The 20,640-nt window shown below is 38.5% G+C and overlaps 1 protein-coding gene across 4 annotated transcripts in view; it reads right to left on the reverse strand.

Annotated features, from left to right (window-relative positions):
* LOC123880336 (protein furry) overlaps positions 1-19,617 on the reverse strand; it is a 114,891-nt gene extending 95,274 nt beyond the window's left edge. For 3 of the 4 annotated variants that reach the window (XM_045928421.1, XM_045928420.1, XM_045928418.1), the window contains exons 1-17: positions 19,400-19,617; positions 16,948-16,992; positions 16,420-16,547; positions 14,460-14,672; positions 14,118-14,269; positions 13,316-13,515; positions 6,265-6,480; positions 5,856-5,979; positions 5,256-5,477; positions 4,676-4,910; positions 3,655-4,276; positions 2,980-3,163; positions 2,339-2,541; positions 1,797-1,996; positions 1,333-1,406; positions 840-961; positions 214-393 (exon numbers count right to left, since the gene is read on the reverse strand). In XM_045928421.1, coding sequence (XP_045784377.1) covers positions 214-393; positions 840-961; positions 1,333-1,406; positions 1,797-1,996; positions 2,339-2,541; positions 2,980-3,163; positions 3,655-4,276; positions 4,676-4,910; positions 5,256-5,477; positions 5,856-5,979; positions 6,265-6,480; positions 13,316-13,515; positions 14,118-14,269; positions 14,460-14,672; positions 16,420-16,489 — 3,017 coding nt within the window. In that variant the 5' untranslated portion in view covers positions 16,490-16,547; positions 16,948-16,992; positions 19,400-19,617. Of the gene's footprint in view, positions 1-213; positions 394-839; positions 962-1,332; positions 1,407-1,796; positions 1,997-2,338; positions 2,542-2,979; positions 3,164-3,654; positions 4,277-4,675; positions 4,911-5,255; positions 5,478-5,855; positions 5,980-6,264; positions 6,481-13,315; positions 13,516-14,117; positions 14,270-14,459; positions 14,673-16,419; positions 16,548-16,947; positions 16,993-19,388 lie in introns of all 4 variants that reach the window. The other variant, XM_045928417.1, reaches the window with a different exon arrangement.
* Positions 19,618-20,640: the final 1,023 nt, after the last annotated feature.

Genomic DNA, 20,640 nt, shown 5'->3' on the forward strand with positions numbered 1-20,640 from the left:
TGTTCAACTTTGTCTTCAAATTGACCATACGACTTGGTCAATTAATTATCATTATGTTAATTAGCGCCATAAAAAAGTTTTTTTTTTTTGACAAAAATGCTTCGGCCATTTCAGCTCATCCGTTTCGGTTCTATGAAAATAGTCCTTAAGGTGAATTAAGTTTAAATTCTGTGTATAAATAGATAGGTTATACACATTGCAGTATACATTTACCTTAAACTCAAATCGGGGCTGGCACATCGGACGATGGGACTAGGCACGGCCGGCACGACCAAGTATGCCATAGTCATGTAATACTTCCATACTTGCATATACCCATCTCTCTCTTTCTCAGGCTTTCTCGGTAGTGCGGGACTGCGTGAGAGTAGCGATGCTCGGTTGTCATTCACGGGCCTGCAATGTAATCAAAGTCTAACTTAGGATACAGACTGCGTCTTTAGGGCACTATCTCGTTGGGCCACCAGTGGCGACGTAACCAGTCGCGCTACCACAAAATATCTCTAAGCTATGCAAAGCACTCGCGGTATGTTGGTTTGTATACAGTATATATACCGTGAATGCGTTATTTTTTTTTTCTTATACAAATTAGCCCTTGACTGCAATCTCACCTGGTGCTAAGTTATGATGCGGTCTAAGATGGAAGCGGGCTAACCTGGAAGAGGTATGGCAGTTTTTTTAAACCCATACTCCTTTGGTTTCTACACGGCATCGCACCTGGACGCTAGACATTACGGCTTTGCTGGTAGGGTGGTAACTAAACACGGCCGAGGTCTCCCACTAGACAACCGAACAGGCGTTATACGGTGGAGGTCCAGAAAAGGTAAAGCTAAGGAACTTACGCAGGCTCTATGATAGTGTAGAGGGCGTGTATGCGGGCGTGTAGAATTGGCCACGCCTGGAGCACGGTGGCCGGGCATTGCGCCGGCACGCGATTCCTCTCGAGGAGACCAAACAGCACCACCTGACAATATTTAAATATGTTGTGACCTTCAAAACCATAGGGCCGTATAAACAACAAAGCTAATTCACCTCTAATACATTACGAGTATGCCATGTAAAACAACAGTAGACTTCGTCTGTGTTGGTGTTAGCTGGCTAGTGTTTTTTTGTTGTTAAAACTAACTGGAAAGCGCTCTAAGGGAGTGCAGTGCGTGTGTCGGCGAGCGCCGGCACAGACGAGGTCCATGCTTGTATAGTTTCCCTAACTTGTTACAAATAACTACAAACTTGACATTGGCTAATCTTTGTAAAGCCAGACGAGAGAGAAAAAAAACAATAGTACATTACTACCCAATTTATTAGACTTTTTATGAGAAAACTTTTTTCACAAACCTCCCAAGGGTCTGCGCCGTTGGTGGCGCTGCCACTCCAGCTGTTCTTTGAAGACGTTTCATCGTGCTGAAGGCCTGTGCACAAATTATTACAGTTGAAATACGACATCGGAATTTGGAAACACACGTGCGAACATTACCACTACCATCATTTCCACTACCATTTTTCTTTGTACTAGATTATGTTTGGGACTATGTCCACCTTAAAAAAATAAACCGCGATAAACCCCCCGGTTTATCCCGTGGGAACTCTTATGTCTCTACTATGTCTACTATACTCTATTACTCTATGTCTTTCATGACATGTGGTACTCATGTTATGTGGTAGATCTTTTTTTGTAATGTACTAGATGTTATCATTGCACAGTTGTTGTTAGGAGTTACGCAAAGGGTTCTGACATCGCGAGTCAGTTGCAACATCTCTTTCTATATCTGTCCCGGTCAGTCAGCCGGTAAGCAACTCACCGGCAGTCCAAACAGCGTGGCTCCTCTCGCCCACCCACACGAGGTCGGGCTGGGCGGCGGCCAGCACGGCCTGCTTCTCAGTGGGCGGCAGGATGGGCAGACACTTCTCAGTGAAGTGCGGCACGTGCTGATCTGCCGAGTCTATCAGCGCCGGCTCGTCGCGAGTCAGCTGCAACCTCTCCAAGAGGTATTTTGTCTCCCTGGAAAACATTTTTTTTTCTCTTACTGTTGAGTTTAGCAAAATAAGTTTTCATGTAGGGTCTCTCTATTAAGGAGACTTTATATTAAGAGGCCATACTGAAACTGATTTTTAGCAAAAATATGAGAATGGCAATAATGGAAGTTGGCCACAACTAAAAATTATGTTCGAGAACCTTCTTCTACTTCTTCTTCTTTTCTTCTCTATGTCTCAATATCTTCTTCTAAGTCTCAATCGTCCCTAATATGTCCTTAGTTTCAAAAATTTAAACTGTACTTTTGACATAACAGTTCACATATAGAGTTAAAATGGCGAGTGAGTTCTAATTTTGTACGGACTATACCTGAGTATATGGACGGCGAGTCGGCGCGGATAGGCCTTGCACTGGCACAACATCACGAGCGCTAGCGCCTCAGTGCCGCGGATGACGGATGCCAGCGGCTCCGGCTTGGGCAGCGCTATCGCGCTGGGCTCGCCATTCTTCCAGCTGGTTACCAGCTGCAGCAGCATGCGGAGACCGTTCTCCACCAGTTGAGGCGACGTGTCCTGTTTAAAATCCATCTAATATTATGAATGCGAAAGTTTTTCTGTCTGCTAGCTTTTCACTGCCCAAAGTTAAACCGACTTTGATGAAATTTGGTACAGAGTTAAACTTACATCCGGGAGACATTTAAGCTACTTTGTATTACAGTAAATCAAAGAGTTCCCACGGAATTCTGAAAGGTCCATCTCTTACTGATTTATATTAAGTTTGGTACAGAAGTAGCTTGCGACCCGGAAATTAACATGGACAACTTTTTATTCTGGAAAATCATAAGAGTTTCCACAGGATTTTAAAGGCCTAAATCCACACGGATGAAGTCACTGACATTGCCTAGTAATAAATAAATGTCCTTTAAACATCTACTTCGAAAAGAGAAGGAGATATTACTTCCTTTGCATTTCTATATTATGTATGTCAGTTCCAGTTGTAGAAGTACTGACCTGAACTTCTTTGGCCAAGAACTGTGTAAACCCGGCCAGCACATCTTGTCTCCACTCCGGAAAGTCCACTATCAGTGTCTGCAGACTCTGGAACGAGAGGCCGCGCAACTCCTCGTCCATATGTACGGTGAGGCGGCACAGTAGGTCCACCAGCTCACTTGGACTCATTCCTTCTGGTATCAACCTGTAAAATGTACAGTGGTAAGAAAAATACCCGACCTGAATTTAGTTTGGACTCCTTGGACAAGGATTTCTTAAACTATTGAAAAAGAAAACAAATTTTATGAAATCGCCTTAAAATTATTAAAACAGATAATATAAAGTTCTGTTATACTCATAATGACATGGTTTCCCGAATACTAAAAATCATCTGGATGAAAACCAACAGCCTTATGTGCACTATTATGCACTTGACAGCTGTCATTTCGAATACTCGTTTTTGTTTACAACTTGATGTCCAATGTCATACTATTTTTAACCGACTTCAAAAAGAAGGAGGTTCTCAATTCATTGGAATATTTTTTTTAACTGACCTGTTTTTGTCTATATGGGAAACGTCAAAAAACAATAACTTTGAGTCTTAGACTTCCGAGACTTTTAGCAGTTGTTTGATGTTTCAGTATTTGTTTGTCAGTTCCATCCAAACTCCAGAGGCGAAATGCAAACTATACTTGCCTTGGGATAGCCGCAACACATGTCCTGAACAAATCGATCCGTGGTTTCCTTTCTCCCGTATTGATCTCTTGTTCCTTGGTAACGTTCTGCGTGTTGGTCAACATCAGTGGCCTGCCGTAGTGCGCATCCAACGCCCTGAGAATTTCTACTAAAACCCTTCTCACGTACGGAAAGTAGGCACTCATGCCGATCGATCTAGCCGTTTCGTCCGTTAACATTTTGTTTAGGAAAGTCTTTTTCACTCTCAGCGTGTTTCCTGAAGGCAGTGTTCCGGATGTCCGAGGCATCGGTGGCTCTCCTTCCTTTTGCTGTAAACTATCAGCTACCACTAGAAACGCTCGGAGACCGATCGACATCCTTTCGGGCGTCAAAATTATTTTTATCTGCCTCCCAACCATGAGGAGGTCGAATACAATTTCTCTCATAGCGAAATCGAGCCTTTCTTGAGCAATAAATTGTATGATTTTGACGAATATATTCAGTGGGGTGTCTCGCGGAACTACTCCTTTGGAGCCCTTGGGGAACAAAGAGTTGACGATGCTTTGAAGGCGAGACTGCGTCGCTGAGTTGCTCTCGCATTTGATTCGTATCATGTACACCCACAAGAGGCGATACAGCGATTCTGCAACAGAAATTTTAATAATAAATCGTTTGTTCGTTTTAAACAAAATGAAATACATGAATATTATTACTTTGAAGAGTTTGGGACATGTTAAACACGTATCCGTATTGTGCATGCTACTAACGCAATCCGATACGTCAGTGCGGTCAGTTTTAGGTTTGCCGCATATTTGATCAAACATTCAGTCAGTAAACTTTCTGTCCTACTCATTATGCAAACATCAGAAGTGCGACCCGGACACATTTTGACAGTCTGCGTTGTGTTTGCAGGGTTTGGTACAAAATGTATGAGCAGTGTCTTCCGGTGCATGTCTGAATTTTTTTGGCAGAATTATCTGATAATATGCGGCTAGCCTTAAAGTATCAATTGAATACCAGGAAATTATGTCAATATACATACCCAGTGCAACTCTGCACATCTTAGGGTCTCTGTTCTTGAGATGCGACAGACACATAGCCAGGAAGCAGTGCCAGTTGGCGAGGAAGAACTGCTTTTGGGACACGCAAAGGAGGCAAGTTACGAGGGGGAACAGAGCCAGCCGGTGCTTGGACTTGGTACTCGTGTCCAGGGTGTGGCTGTATAGCATCTCCACGAAGTTCTTCAGGCAAGGTACGTTCACCTCATTCTTGACAGTCTGTAACAATCCAAGTTCACGAGTGAGCATTTTTAAGAAAGCCTACACGTTCACAAGTATGCTTTTCAGATTTTATTTTTGCTTGCACTAAGCACACATTGCACAATCGAAGGAAAAAATCGGTCAAGTGCGAGCCGTATTCGCATACGAAATGTCCCGATATACAAGAAATAACACTTTTTAATTCTTTTAATTTTCATGGCGACCATTTTGAAATTCTTATTATTTGTTGTCATAGCGGCAATCGAAATAGATATCCTGTACCCATCGAGTCTCGGTTTCTATGTTCGCGACGAAGCAGTCGGCAATTACACTCTGGCGTGTAGAAAGACAATATATTCTTACCGCGGCGACGGGGACAAGTATCTCCACGAATAGTCCCGCTAACGCGTGTCGGATGTCCTTGTCCTTGACCTCGAGGAAATACTGAGCACACTCCTGCAGGAACTGGAAGGAGGCTTCGAACTCCTCAATAGGCACCATCTTTACGCGGAAGAACTTCATGCCCATCAGCAATGAGATGATACTCTGCGTTGTATGCGGCGACGGCTCACGGCTTTTCAACTCCTGGAATCAACCACAACAGTTTTATTACAGCCAAGACTTATTTCATACAATCAGATCACAGTCTCACATAGAGAAGGGCTAGGTCTAAGTGCGGAAAAGACCAAGGCTGAAGAAACTTATAAAAATGGTAGTACTGTAGCTTAGCGTTACATTTGTTGAGAATTACTGGGTTCGTATCCCGGGTCGCACCTAAAAGTTATTGAGTTTTTCTGTCAAGAGATCTCCAGTGCAGAATATAGCTGTGAAGTGGGCGGTGTAACACCTCGTGCCTTAGCCGTCGGTCTATCTATGCTATGCTATGCGCTATGTATATTGGACCATTGATAGGCATCACTAGTTTGGTTGAGATGTCCCAAAATTCGGTCAAGTCGTTATTACCTTAAGTTCTGCAGTAAATCGTTTCCGCACGGATGCGAACCGCGACTGCGCGAGCACGCCGATGACCTCTGCGTACAAATCCGCTATGATATGTACGTTGGCAGCATTAGGATTGGATTGTAACCTGAAACAAATCAAACACCTTGTTATATAAGGTTTTCCTGTTCCAAAGTCCAGCTTTGGAAAATAAAAACTATCGCCGTTTATAACACTGAATTCATAGTCAAGATACAGGCTCGGTTAGAGGACAATTCTTGATTATGAATTCCGGTGTTACAGTTCTTCTTTTTCCTTTTCAGGGTTGTCCTTAAATTGACTTCAAACATCTCCGATCCATTGTGATTAGAATGCTAAATCTGGTCTAACCACAGCTGCACTGTTACAAGTTGAAGATGCAGAAACGCCTCACCCGTCTTTATAGTTGAACCTTTTGAAGGCAACATTTTCGATGTACTGCACGAGGTCCTCGTGGCCCGGATGGAACGGCAGCTGCCTCAGCACCTCGATGAGCGCGAGGCAGAAGAGGAACTCCACGGCCAGGTCGCGCCTCTCGGCTTGCAACTCTTCGCAGCTGCGCTCTACTTGCTCTGTGCCGGCACCGCTGCCTGACACTATGTAGATTATACTGGAACAAAGGGTTTCCGTTACCACAGTTCTTAAATCTTGAATATTGAATTCTGGAGAATATATCTATAGTCGACACCTTAACTTGTTTATCTATGACATTGCAATTATTTGTTAAATATATTGTTATGAAGAACCTCCTTAGAAGTGCAACGAGACTTATGAAGATAGCTGTCATCTTTCGATTGTCATGGATACATCACGTCAAACAATCATTAATTAATTGTTGATATCTCAAGCTCTACAATTTCGATATCTTCCTACGATTATATTATTCCAAATTGCCCTTTTTGTTCATTTTATAAGATCAGAAGTGGGATTGAAGGCCTATTTCGTTCGATACCATCTCTGATTTTATAAATTTGAAGAATTATCTAAATTTTGATATGTTCTTAAATTTTCGAGAAAATTTTTCATTGTTCTGTTAACACTGAGCAGAGATACTTACAATACCGTCTGATATCTAGCAGACGTAGTAAAACTAAAGAGGGACGTCCTTTGCGGACTATCTCAACCACTAATTGTTTGGAAAAGCTTTTACAGTGTTTTCACGTTTGAAGAAATGTCACGTGCGGGTATGGATCCGGTAGCCGCTACTAGCTTCGGTGGTGTTGATGCATGGGAGCAGCCAGACGCAATCCGTGTCGGTGCCGATTGCGGAGCCTAGCCAGGCTCTGGTGCTGCTTAGCACGTCGTCGTGAGCTTCAGCGCTCTCCGGAGCGCGAGGCTTTGTTGTGCTGTGGCACGACGCCGAGTAGATCGCTACGGGTTTCGACGCTCTCCGCTAGTACGAGGCCTTCTGCACGTCACTGCCAGACGTAACGCCTCGTCACGGTGTCCGAGTGCGCGCCGCCAGCGCCAGATTGCAGTCAACGGGTATCTGAGTGCTACAACATCGATGCCGCGCCGTGCAGTGATATGCATAACGCTGCAGACCGTTTGTATAAACCTATCGTTCCCTTTTTATCACTACGAGTGTTCATGATATCGATATGGTCTGGTAAAATACTTGCTTTGTATCATTGGGAAAATAGAAAACCACAATCATTGCTTTAAAGGTGAAACATACCTAGCTCAATGAATGTGAACAGACTAGCGCTGTACACATTTTATCTCTTTTCTTTATAAGTTATGCTCACGAGTTGTCGATATTACGAACATTCTCTGTTTGTTTATAGTTTAGACTCAGTAAGCCAGACAAACTTCCCACTTTTCCAAAATGCTTGCGATGCGATTTTTGAGATTTTTGCTGAAAATATGCATGTTAAATTGCTTTAACATTTTGCTGTTTGCTGTTTATTTGATTGACGAATCGAAATATAATACCTGGATTACATCATGTTGCTGACCCATAGATTTGTGCCTATGCTTAGATGAGTTGATTTTTATTGATAGCACTGTGGAATATTTGTCAAACTGCTGAGATAACAAACTCTCATAACGTGTCTAATCAAACCAGTCGTGAAATGTTTTTGAACCAGTCAACCAATCTTCAAATTAGTTGTGATTTATTACGATTCAAATAATGACGTGTTAGGAAGTAGTTATGCATTATATTACATCAAAAATATTGTTCCTTGTGTGTGTATCAGTCCAAATAAAAACACAGTTTTGTCCGAAAATGACTGAAGGCAGATTTAGAAGATGTAAGATCTAAAATACATGGTCAAATTAAGTAGTGAAGTTCATAATCGAAAAGTATCTGTCGGATCGAGCCGAGGATTGTTTAAGAATTGATGAAGGCGGGCGAAGATCCTTAGGGTCTGCTTCGATCACTAGGCGATCTTCAGACGTGTTAAGATCAATACTTCCGTTTACTGCATGTCACAACTACCAGCGTAACTAGGTAAACCTAACCTAACCTACCTAGACCGGCTCCTCCACCCCTTACACCGGTCCCAAACCAACCATCTAACCTAACCACCACAATAACAACTCGTTTAACCAACAGTACCACTTTAGGTAACCACTACTGTAAAACCTACAGTACGACAGACTATTCCTACTGAGAAGTGTCCTCGGCAACAACCGGACGAATAATGCCTCGCTACGCACAGCGTGTCTGATTTTATAGTCCAACGACGACAGTGGGGAGATGACGTAATGCTCAGTGAGCAAAGTATTGACAGCTAAAAGTCGGTACCGCCGACATATCTAATTTTATTAAGCGATGAGTAATTCAATATTGGTCTACCAAGGAATGCATTACATTACTTTACAAGTAAGAAATTTATTTTTGTCAGCAATTTATACATTCTACTGGATAGGACGATTCATAGTAACAGTATGTTTCAACGAAAATCAGTTCAGGAATTCCTCCAATCGAGTTCATAGTCCCATAGATGTAAGTCTGTTCTACGCACTTTGTGTCGGTTTAAAAATCGTATGAGATGACATCATTTAATAATTTTTGGTATCAGCTTTGTGGTTAAAGAATTTTATTCTCAAAAGAATTTATACAAATTTCACTTAATGAGAAATTACAGTAATAAACTTAAGCAAATTTTATGTTTCGGCAGAGCGGTAAGAGACAACACAATCGTAAAATAGTAGCGGGTAAGTTAGTCTAATTTCTAATAATGTACCCAGCAATGCTCTTTACATATTGCCCGAGCCGATTCAGTTATTTTTAATCACAAAATCTTTAAGTTTCTTTTTGAAAATGTTTATCTTACTAATATTTTTTATTTCTGTAGGTAATTTATTAAACATTTGTGCTCCTTCAAAAGTTATATTCTTTGTACCGTGGTTAGTGCGTGAACCTTCTTTTAAAGAGATATTATCAGCGTTACGCAAAGGTCGGCATCCCAGTTCCCTTTTAGTTTTAAATGATAATTCTGCTTAATGATAGCTGATAAGCTTTTGTTAACACCTTCGACCACTTAGGCACCTATTGTTATGATTTTGAGAAACCTAGTGGCATTGTCTTATGAAAGAATAGGGATGATGACTACCTACTAGTCAAATCGGCGACTTTTTACTTGCTTTTTACTCACTTAGTATGGGAGCTTGAATGAAATTCACAGATGTGACGTCATAACATTTGACGTAATTTAACATATTTTTTTTAGTTAAATCGATAATTTAAAATGGTTAGCAATATTATAACTAGCATCGAATGCGCATTTTAAGAACTTTGGAAGATACTCTATTTAATAATTACTAAGAAATAATTTATTATGATGACATAGGCATCATCCCCATTGCGCTTATGTATACATGTAACCATTAACTTCTACTACAAGTGAGTAGGTACGTTGGATTTGCGATTGAATAACTTAGTTTTGTAGCAAATCATTTTCGTCATTCTGGTACGGTTAGCAGCAGTGAGTGAAGGTGAACTAAACGTTAGTGTTGAGATATCTATCTGCCAACGCCAATGTAGTGTCGACGAGAAGACTACCAATTACTGAAACAGTGATAATTTCAATTCGTATCAAGTTATTGCAAAAAATATTGTAATTTGTGTAATATTTACATCTTTTCTCGCGTACTTGTATGAATCTAATCCTATGCATATGACTTATCTCCACTGAATGACAAGATTGAAGACAAATAATAATTAGGGTCAGGTAGACCGAACGGTTCTAAAATTAATCAGACTGACTAATGATACCTAATCATGTTCTCAGTTACGCAGGCTAGTCTTGTTAGCGTATGCTGTAATACGCCTACTTGGGAATTAATTTACATAGGTAGTTGAAGTTTTTATTTTCACACTCTCATCACGGAAAGTTTATTTTATTTCATCGCCGATCCTGTACTGACTAAATTCAATATTATAAAATTACCTACGGAATTACAATATTTTACACAACAAAGCGAAAATGAATGTCAATGCGTAACGATGTAAGTCTTACTTTCTGTAGAGGTATTTAATTTTCATTACTCGGTGATAGATTAACATGCAAGTTTTTGATATACCTGCCAATGCAAACCAGGATAATGTTTTCACTACTGTAGAGAAATATAACAGGCATAGAAAGCTTAGGTAACTTTTTCGTATAAAATACCTCGTGTATCGTTATAGCTTATTGCATCTTTGCAACTTATGTTATCTTCATGACAAAAGGCTCGTATCGTTCGAAAGTACTAACGAAACGAAAATTATGCCGATCAACTCGGTTGAATGAGATAATTAAATAGTTTCAACTGGATTTTAAGTACATTCCGATAAATAAGTGATGTGTCCATATATTGCTTGCTATACGGTCTATGACAAGACTGTGATCAGAATTATCTCGTTGTTTAGCACTTTTAAGCAATTAGGGTGCGATCATACTCGAATGATTAATAAAAGCGAATTTGAACAACGCTTTACTAATTTTGGGGTTGTAAACTCTATCATTTCAACTAATTGTTTTGGTTATTTAAGCAAACCTATCGGTTTAATAGTTTTATGAACTCATCGAAGTGGAGACAAATATCGTTGTGAATATGTCAATACGAGTACTTAATACTGGGTATCTAATGAACTTTTAGTTAGAGAACTTGTACAGGTCTGTCTAAAACTTGACAGATGCTTGTTTTACATTGATAACGTGCATATTACCAGGTATTGCTAGATAGTCGTGACGACTATGTACACAAAATTGGGCTCTAATTCTTCTTGAATGTTTCTGATTAACGATTTGGTTCATAATAATGAATATGTTTGTGTTATAAACGTTCGTAAAATACTGGTTAATTAGACAGCGGCATGAGAGGTCCGAATAAAGTAAATGAAGTTGGTTCAAGTATTAGAAATGAACGTGTCTTTTGAACGTGGCTTTTAGCTATGTGACTTTTGGCTATGAAGTTTTTAGCTATATGTGATACCTACTTATCGTGGATTTTTGTGCTGATGCTTATGGCAAGAGCAGTACTGACTGAGTTCATGGTGTTGTGCTTTGAGCGATGACACCTTACACAATGTTCTAGTATTTTGAAAGTTAGTCAAGAACATCGATGGTTGAGAACCTCCTGAGTTTTAAGATTAAGTACTATTTGAACCCAACTTTCGTTTGCTTTAGTGATTATGAATTTTACAGTCTATGTACCAACCAAACAATCATAAGTTGCTTTCGTCTTTTGTGATACATGTCTCTTCGTTCTGTTCTTCTGTTTGTGATGTTGTTGGTGATCCCCTAAGCAGAGTTAATGCTATGTGAAAATCATAAAAATGTGCAAATAAATGAAATTGAATTGAATTGAATGTGGTGTTGCACGCAATGAAACTGGCGTGGTAACGAAGTTTACTCGTCGAAAAGCAATCAACTATTATACTGTTTATTGATATCGCTATGTCATTGTTTTAATTAAATGAAGTAAAGATTACATTGGATATAATTACATGATGCAACGAACAATGTGAACCGTGCTATAGCCGATGGAAGAGGGATTGAAGGAAACTGTCAGCTTGACATATAAGTCAAATGTCAGAATGACGTATTAGAGAGGATATACTTACAGATGAAAAAAAAAAATTATTTTAACAGAATCTTTAATACTTACAGATGAAATAAACATTATTTTAACAGAATCTTTATGGAGGCCTCCGTGTTTGAAAAGGGGATCGACCGTTGTGGCCCATTTTGTGCCTGTGAGCATACCAGCTGAGGGTATGGCTTGCGTTTTGGCTGTGAGTCTTACCAGTTGAGGGTCTGGCTTGCAGACGAGGTGGCGAGGTGTCAGTAGGGGCCCATGCTGAACCTGCGTTATAAATCCTCGGTAGGTATCGTGTGGGTGACCTACTTTAACTGGAGTAAGTCCTTAGTGCACGTGGCATTCGGTGTGGGAATATACCACCGTGTAATTCCTACTCTTGTGATCGTCGAGACGTGTTATTTTGTGTGTTTTAATGTCATAAGCGTACTTGCAACTATGATGAATTGTCGCGTGCGACTAATTTGTTGCGTGCGACTGAATTGTTGCGTGCGACTGTCTGATTATGTTCGTAAGTATACTTTCAACTGTGATGAGTTGTCGCGTGTGACTGACTGATTGTGTTGTTCGGTACATAGGCTGGACATAGACAAAATAGGTAATGAACCATAATAATTAAATGCTTTTTAATTGCTGATTAATAATAATTACCGTCAAGTTCTTCGAAAGCTTTACATATTGAACAAAAAAAAAAAGTTAAATTAAGGACCAATTTTATCAACATAAAATAAGTCTTATGCGAGGTTAAATCTGAAATTTCGACAGATTATCCATATAAAACTGTCTTTAACGCCTACGGTCTACGTTTATGTTTACGTTCTACGGTTAAACATCATTCAAGTTGGTGAAATCAGCACCTAGATTGTGTGCTAAATGATTGTTCTGGTTACAGGTTGTGGTGACTGCTCAGTCTATGAATAGCGGAAGAAGAAGGCACCGAGGACGGCGCCGTGGTCAGTCTGGCCGTGTTATGAAGAACCTCCTTAGAAGTGCAACGAGACTTATGAAGATAGCTGTCATCTTTCGATTGTCATGGATACATCACGTCAAACAATCATTAATTAATTGTTGATATCTCAAGCTCTACAATTTCGATATCTTCCTACGATTATATTATTCCAAATTGCCCTTTTTGTTCATTTTATAAGAATATGTATTTCATTAATACCTGATTTTGTATGTGACGCCTTAAAATAAGTTACTTAAATTGTATTTTTGAGTTCTGCGCCTGAAGGATGCCAACAGGACTCTGTTACAAATGCAGCAGGCATGAGGCACAATTGCAGGTGCTTAAAAATGTAAATTATTGCATTCGAAATTTTCCAATAAAATCCATTCCACTTTCCACGAAGATTTTCCACTTTCTGTACAGTTTCATTAGATTGTCATGATTGAGAACGGAGTCAACTAACCTCTTGTTCCTCAGATCCTGGTGCGGCTTTTTGGCTTGCTCGCTGAGCTGCGGCGACTCAGCCATCTGCCGCTCCAGCCAACCGAACAACGCTCGCAGCAGAGACGGCAGGCAATGCTCCGCGACTGTGCCGAACGCGGAGAGGATCTGATCGAGTTGAGGGTCCTCTCCTCTCTGAAGCGTCTTGTTTAACGGCTTCTCCTGCCAAAACACAAGCACATCAGGTTGCTCCAAAACTTGATGACTAGAGCCTCAATAGCTCAACAGTTAAAGACAAGCACATCAGGTTCATCTGATATTTGATCAATGACTAGACCCTCAATAGCTCAACAGTTAAGGCGCGGACTGAATTCCGAAAGGTCAGAGGTTGCGCTATTGTCATACCTACTCCTAGCACAAGCTTTACTTCTAGGCTTACTTGGAGGGGAAAGGGGTATATTAATTATGACTATATGATCTATTAACTCTATCCGCGGAAAGATAGTAACGCTCTAACTCCAATCACAAACATGTTTTCAAAAAACATTCGAAATTCAAATCGAAAACAGTTTCGTTTATTGGTTGGCGACTCAAAATGGTTAATGCCACTGAGATTTTTGTCTTTGTTATTCATAAAGGATTACGTAACAAAGAGGCCATTCCGAACCAGTGGTAAATTATTTTGACGATTCAAAAGCACTTGTAGAAGTTTATTTGAATAAAAATCTATTCTATTCTATACTAACTTCTTTCCATGGATAGATTGTTGTCGATTTTTTTATCAAGAAGTTAAAGGAATTGCCAAAAAAAAATAAGCTAGTTACCAGTGGTTCCGCCATGACGGCCTCCATCTTCCTCTCGGCCTGCACGGTGAACTCTGTGAAGAGCAGCCGCATGACGAACTCCCCCGGCCGCAAGTCCGAGTCCGCCGTCGGCATTATGGCGCCTTTGTTTGGGCCCCAGGGCAACATTGAGCCTGGGCACAATATATCATTTCTTGTAGGACTTATAAAATAACTTATAAGATAAATCATAATCATGATCAAACCATTGTCGGCTCACTACTGAACTCGGGTCTCTCTCAAAATAACAAGGATTTGGTAATAGCTCACCACACTAGTCGAGGACCGATTGTTTCATTAACTACTATTATAATAATTACTTACCTCTCGTTGACACCAGGGACGCCAGAGTGCTACCCACAGCTCGCACGTCAGCCAATGGCTTATCAAAGGGGCCGATTGCCAGATCGCTAGCGTCGCCGCTGTAAGTTAGTGCACCGTCTGGCATGTCATGACGCGGGGTTTCCGACAGAATACTGCCGTCCGACTCCGTCTCACTTGACACCATCGATGATGGGGCTTCTTCGGTTCCTGATGCTGTGCAAATTCAATTTTTGCAGAATTAAAAATCAAGTTAGATTTTTGCCCGTTGAATTTATAGTAGCCCTACACAATACTTATTGTCTTAGTTCACGACAGTAAGAAGATTTGTAACAAAACGTTGAGGCTTAACAGAGGTAGGCTATGAAATGACTAGGTATCTTTTATTTTACTTCACCCCTAGTCTTATATTTAACACCTGTTCATACAGGGTCAAGCAGAGAGTTTCTTTACTCTAGTTTCTGCTATTATTTAATTGAGAGAGTTCATGAAGTCATCGTATATTTATTACTAGCCCTACAGGGATACTAATGGAAACTGAACAGCCTGAGCTGCTGAAGAAACTTGAAATTTAATATCAACTATTAAAAGGGATAGTAACCACTAATTCAAAACTAATCTCACGAATCCACAATCACTAATTCAAAAATAAACGAATTCAAAGATTTTACGAAACGCACGCTTTTTTACACGGGAAAAAGTTATGCACTCTCGCTTTGTTCAGCAATGAAGAGTTTCGTCGCGGTTTGGAGTTTTGACCTAGAGGTCTCAAAAAAACGGCCACACCGATACAAGCTCAACACCAAGCTCGGTTCGGAATGAACGATAAAATGTAGGATTTAGGTCATCGGGATCAGGAGACGTAATTCTAAGCGGTGCAGCATGAATCAAATATCAATCACAAAACTGATCGCACATCCAGCTGCCGCACGTGCCGTACATGTTTTATCGTACATCAGCAATCCATAAGTAAATAAAGTTATCATTATAAATATCGTTTATATATTACTAGCCGATGCCTGCGACTTCACCCGCGTGGATTTAGGTTTTTCCAAATCCTGTGGAAACTCTTTGATTTTCCGGGATAAAAAGTAGCTTATGTGCTAATTCCAGCATATTATGTATCTCCATTCTAAATTTCAGCCAAATCCGTCAAGTAGTTTTTGCGTGAAGGAGTAACAAACACGCATACATACACACAAATACACAGTAGTGTGAAGTGTGATACTTGCACTGTATTCAGTGATCTATCGAGTTCGATTGGCACATAAAGGGTTCTGTACCAAAATAATAATGTTCTTTATTTCAGGCAAAGTGAACCCATATTACTATAGATACATATTATTACAGAAGTCATAATATATAAGATAAAATCAAAATATTTAAATATAAAAATAAAAACACTTTATACTTTTTAATTTTTTTAATTTGCATAGCGGCCATTTTGATATTCGCCATCTGAGTTATTTATTATTTAGAAATACACACTCTGTGAAAATTTTGACTCTCTCCATTTTACGGTTCATGAGATACAGCCCGCTGACAGACATACGGACGGATAGCGAAGGCTTAGTTGGCACCCTCCGAACCATACGAGACCCTAGAAAACTGCGGCACGTACAGTGCTGTTAGATGTGCGATCAGCATTGAGCTGCACAAAGTCACGATCATGAAATGATGACTTAGTGTTACGTGTTAAAATAATACTCAAAACAATAACAAGCATCTCGTATTCACCATGTTCGCGCATGTATAGTTAGCGTCTTTTAAAAAATTGGTCAAGTGCGTGCCATGGCACGTCTAGTGTAGGGTTCCATAGTTGCACGTCACAATGTGCTGTCTCATTTTTTAGGTACCGCCGATAGCAGTGTCCGGCACGGTCACACAACTCAAACACACAGTAGGTGTCAAGCACAGTTACGTGCGCGAACATAGTTACTCTAAAGCTTCTCAATAAACAAACCTGTGGCATCGTCGAGGTGGGTGTCCGAAGGCATGATGCTTAACGATTCCGACTCCTCAGGTGTCATCATTGTGACAAAGCGACTATTATCTGCTAGAATGGAACTATGGTGGGTTGTGATTATGTCACTAAAATAGAAAAAAATACATCACACAGAACAAAAACAAAAAATTTTAGCGGAAATTACATGAATGAATATTACTACGACATAGCTAGCCCGACTTCATGATGAGTGAGTTGTCTGTAAACTGTAGCATTAGGCTGCACACACCAAATGCAACATATTTTTGGATAAAAATGTGAATGAGGTCATAAGTGCGCCCTAACGAATCGTATACGCGAAAAAAAGAGAATAATAATAAGCTATGTCCTAGTAAATTTGATGAATTGAATGATGTGATAATATTTATTACTGTATTATAGCACAAAAACATCAAAAAAAATTGTTTAGCTTTTGCATAGTTTTGAATAAAGCCTGCTGTGATTATCTAATTGATGGAAGTTCAACAAAATATCCATGAAATTCACCTTTGATAACATTATCAAGCAAAGTCCCAGTCTTCAACATTGTTCCTAAAAAAAATTTAAAATGCTTTTTATAATACTCTTTCGGAGAGCGTTCATTAGAGATAGGTTGGGTCGCAATGATGCAGCGAGCATTTTTACGTACTCAGTACTGCGTCCTATAAAATTTATTTCATGTTGCAATGTGACCCGGCTCAGATCGCCTAGTGGACGCTATCCCTTGCATAGGAAATAAACAAATGCAAAATAGTTATGCAAGATGAAGAATGGTCACAAGCAATCAGCAATGCATGATGAGATAAATCACCAAGATGTTACATCAATATAAAATTAACGCCAGCATAAGTAATTTAATTGCAACTTTATATTATTAAAAAAAAAACTTTATATTATAAATGGCTGACTGCCATATCAACACACAGCTCAAACTGATACTGGGTCTAGAAACTTGAAATTTTACATACATGTTCTCTCTAAATTGTAATTGTAAAAATTAACCATAAAACTAAAGCCGCCAGAAAAAGCTAGTGGCAGATAATGACCATTGCAATAAGATACGAAATATAAAAGATGGAAGACATCTACAATATTTTATCTCTATATAACGTTTACTGTTAACAAACAATAAATCATTAGGCACTTAATTGTTGACAGAAAAAGTTATATGTATTTAATATATATAAATATATATACTGACTTATTTTACATATACATATTATTTGTTATATTTTATGTACAATAAGGATTTCAATAGTTTTTTTGTAATCATAATATTACTTAAATCATTCACTTGCTCGCAACAAAGTCATAGAAATTGAAAAAGAGAGATAACTTTAAAATATAGTTTGGAATGGTCAAATGCAGATCTATCAATAGCTATCATAATATATCACTAGCCATATTATAAATGCCAAAGTGGGTTTGTTTGTCAGTTTGTTCTTCAATTACACTGCAGCGGAGCAACAGATTGCCTTGACTTTTTACATGGATATAGTTGTAGACCTGGAGAGTGACATAGGCTGCTTTTAATCCTGGAAATCATATTATGAGGTTTTTGTTTGATCTTGAAATCTAAATCGACATGGACGAAGTCATGGGCATCGGCTAAATAAATATAGAATTGATGTTTCAACATAATAATATATAGTTATATTTTGAATACATTTCTTGTCAATTCTGCATTTTGCACATCAAATAATAATAATTGAAAGGGCAATGCTTTTACCAACTTAATTTATTACCAATCTCTACTATAAATATTAATATAAATTGAAGTATGAAGAATAAGAAAGTGTAGTGTGTATTATATCTCTGGAAAAATTAGACTGAGAGATAGCTTGCATGGAATACAAAGGATTTTTAACAACCATGACAACACAAAGACCCAAGATGAAGTTAACAATTATTTACATAATTACAAACAAAAAGGCTTCATAATTCACATACATAAGTAAATTAAGTAATTTACTTATGTAGTTATAGTGCAGAAATTAGATTAAAACATTCGCTAAGTAGAAACAATGTGCATAGTCTGACAAAACGTAAATAAGTTTGTATTTGAAGCAGGACAGAATGCAGGCTGGTCTTACAATAAGCCAGGTCTCAGGTTCGAATCCAATAATGTCTTAACTGGTTATCAGTTGTGAAATTTGATACATAATAGTTACTAAAATAATTATTAAAAGTAAGTACTGTAATCTAAGAGTAATAAACCAAAAGCAATACTTATTTGTATGGAAATGTAAAAAAGGATTAAAGCTTATTAAATGTTTAGAGTAATAACCAAAATCTAATTAAACACTAGAAGAGCACTAAAGTAAATAAGGTTATATATACTATATCTATAGAATAAATTTTTATATATATTAGACTTATCATCTACAATTATTAGCATACTTCTAAATTAACACTACAAATAAATAAAATAAATATATTACAATGCAATGCTCAGTAAATAACTATAACAGCAAGGCTTATTTTCAACACTTTATCTAAATTAATATAATAAATACAAATAAACATAATGCAATGCTCAATAAATAACTATACAAGAGATAAATTGCAAGGCTTTTTTCAACACTGTATCTAGACCTAAGCATTGTTTTATTGTGAAAAAGAACATTGCCCATTAAACATGAGCATTTAAGTGCTATTGAAATCCATATTCACATAATAATATGTATTATTAAAGCAATGTAAATAATCTTTAGCCTCAGTAACGTCTCAAACAAATGATATCTTCCAGTCATTTTAAACTAATAAAGTTAAGTAAACATTTTATTTCCTTTTGTCACAGAGACATATGAATTATTCCACTGTGACTAAAGAAATGTATAATCATATCAGAAGTATAATTAATGTGATAGGTACCAGCAATAAGGGAACAATAAATTATGAGGAATAAAAGTAAATGCATGATAAATAGATAAACAAGCTATAAATACGTTCTAAATACCCAGGTCTTCAGCTGGTCCCGAGTCCGGCGATCCGTCGTAAATGTAACATTTTGAACTTCAAAACAGTATGAATTAGTAACAGGTGAAAATAAATTGATCAAACTTTCCACAATCACGTTGACTCTTGTAATTATTAGCAGGTTTATTCAATTTAAAAGAACTCTACCATTCTACCATTTAGTTATCTGATTTGGGAGCTCAGCTGACATTAGTGACACCTCACTTTATGCGACCAAGGAGTAAGGACCAAGATACAGACCAAGAGGAATAACCACAGATTCAGGCTTGTTTAAAAAAATCTTGATGTTCCATGTTTTCCAATACATCAATATTTTTCTTTGGCTATTATTTTTCGGGCCGCATTTCATATCTTCCCACACTTCATAGTTGGCACTGTACCATGTATTTCATATTATTATCTTCTATAGTTACTCATATCATTGGCATGTACCTACTATCCAATTCCTTCCGATTCAAGAATGCAACTATCTAACTACGAGTAGGATAGGTAATACAACTAGTTAGTTAGGTAGAAACAACTTCGACAAGGAAGCTGACAGAAGAACTATGCTGGGCTGGGCTGCATTTGGAAAATTACGCCAAGTCTTCGATTCGTCGATACCCCAAAGCCTAAAGACTAAGGTCTTTAATGAGTGTGTCCTACCTGTGATGATGTAAGGCATTGAAACATGGACACTGACAGTTGTCCTTGTCCACAAGTTCAAAGTCATTCAGTGGGCTATGGAGCGGGCTATATTGGGAATCTCTCTGAGGGACAAAATTCGTAACGAAAACATTATAAATTTTCGTACCTCAAAAGGAATAATACAAGTGTAAATTAAAAATTTTCAACACCCCCGACAAATCATTTTCAAATAAATAATTATGTATATCTAGGCAATGTCCATCTTGACAGCTTGACATTTGTCAATTGACACTTGAATATTATGAACCTAAGGGTTATCTAACCTTCTTTTCTACAAGAAAACTAGAAAATAGCTGATAACTTTTAAACGGCTGAACCATTTTTTTTGGATTATAGCTAAGAACACTCTCGATCAAGCCACCTTTCAAACAAAAAAAAGTAAATTAAAATCGGTTCATTCGTTTAGGCGCTACGATGCCACAGACAGATACACAGATACACAGATACACACGTCAAACTTATAACACCCCTCTTTTTGGGTCGGGGGTTAAAAATGGAGCCATTATAGGATCACTTTGATGTACATTGTCTGTC

This window comes from Maniola jurtina, chromosome Z (assembly GCF_905333055.1).
Source record: "Maniola jurtina chromosome Z, ilManJurt1.1, whole genome shotgun sequence".
Classification (NCBI taxonomy): domain Eukaryota; kingdom Metazoa; phylum Arthropoda; class Insecta; order Lepidoptera; family Nymphalidae; genus Maniola; species Maniola jurtina.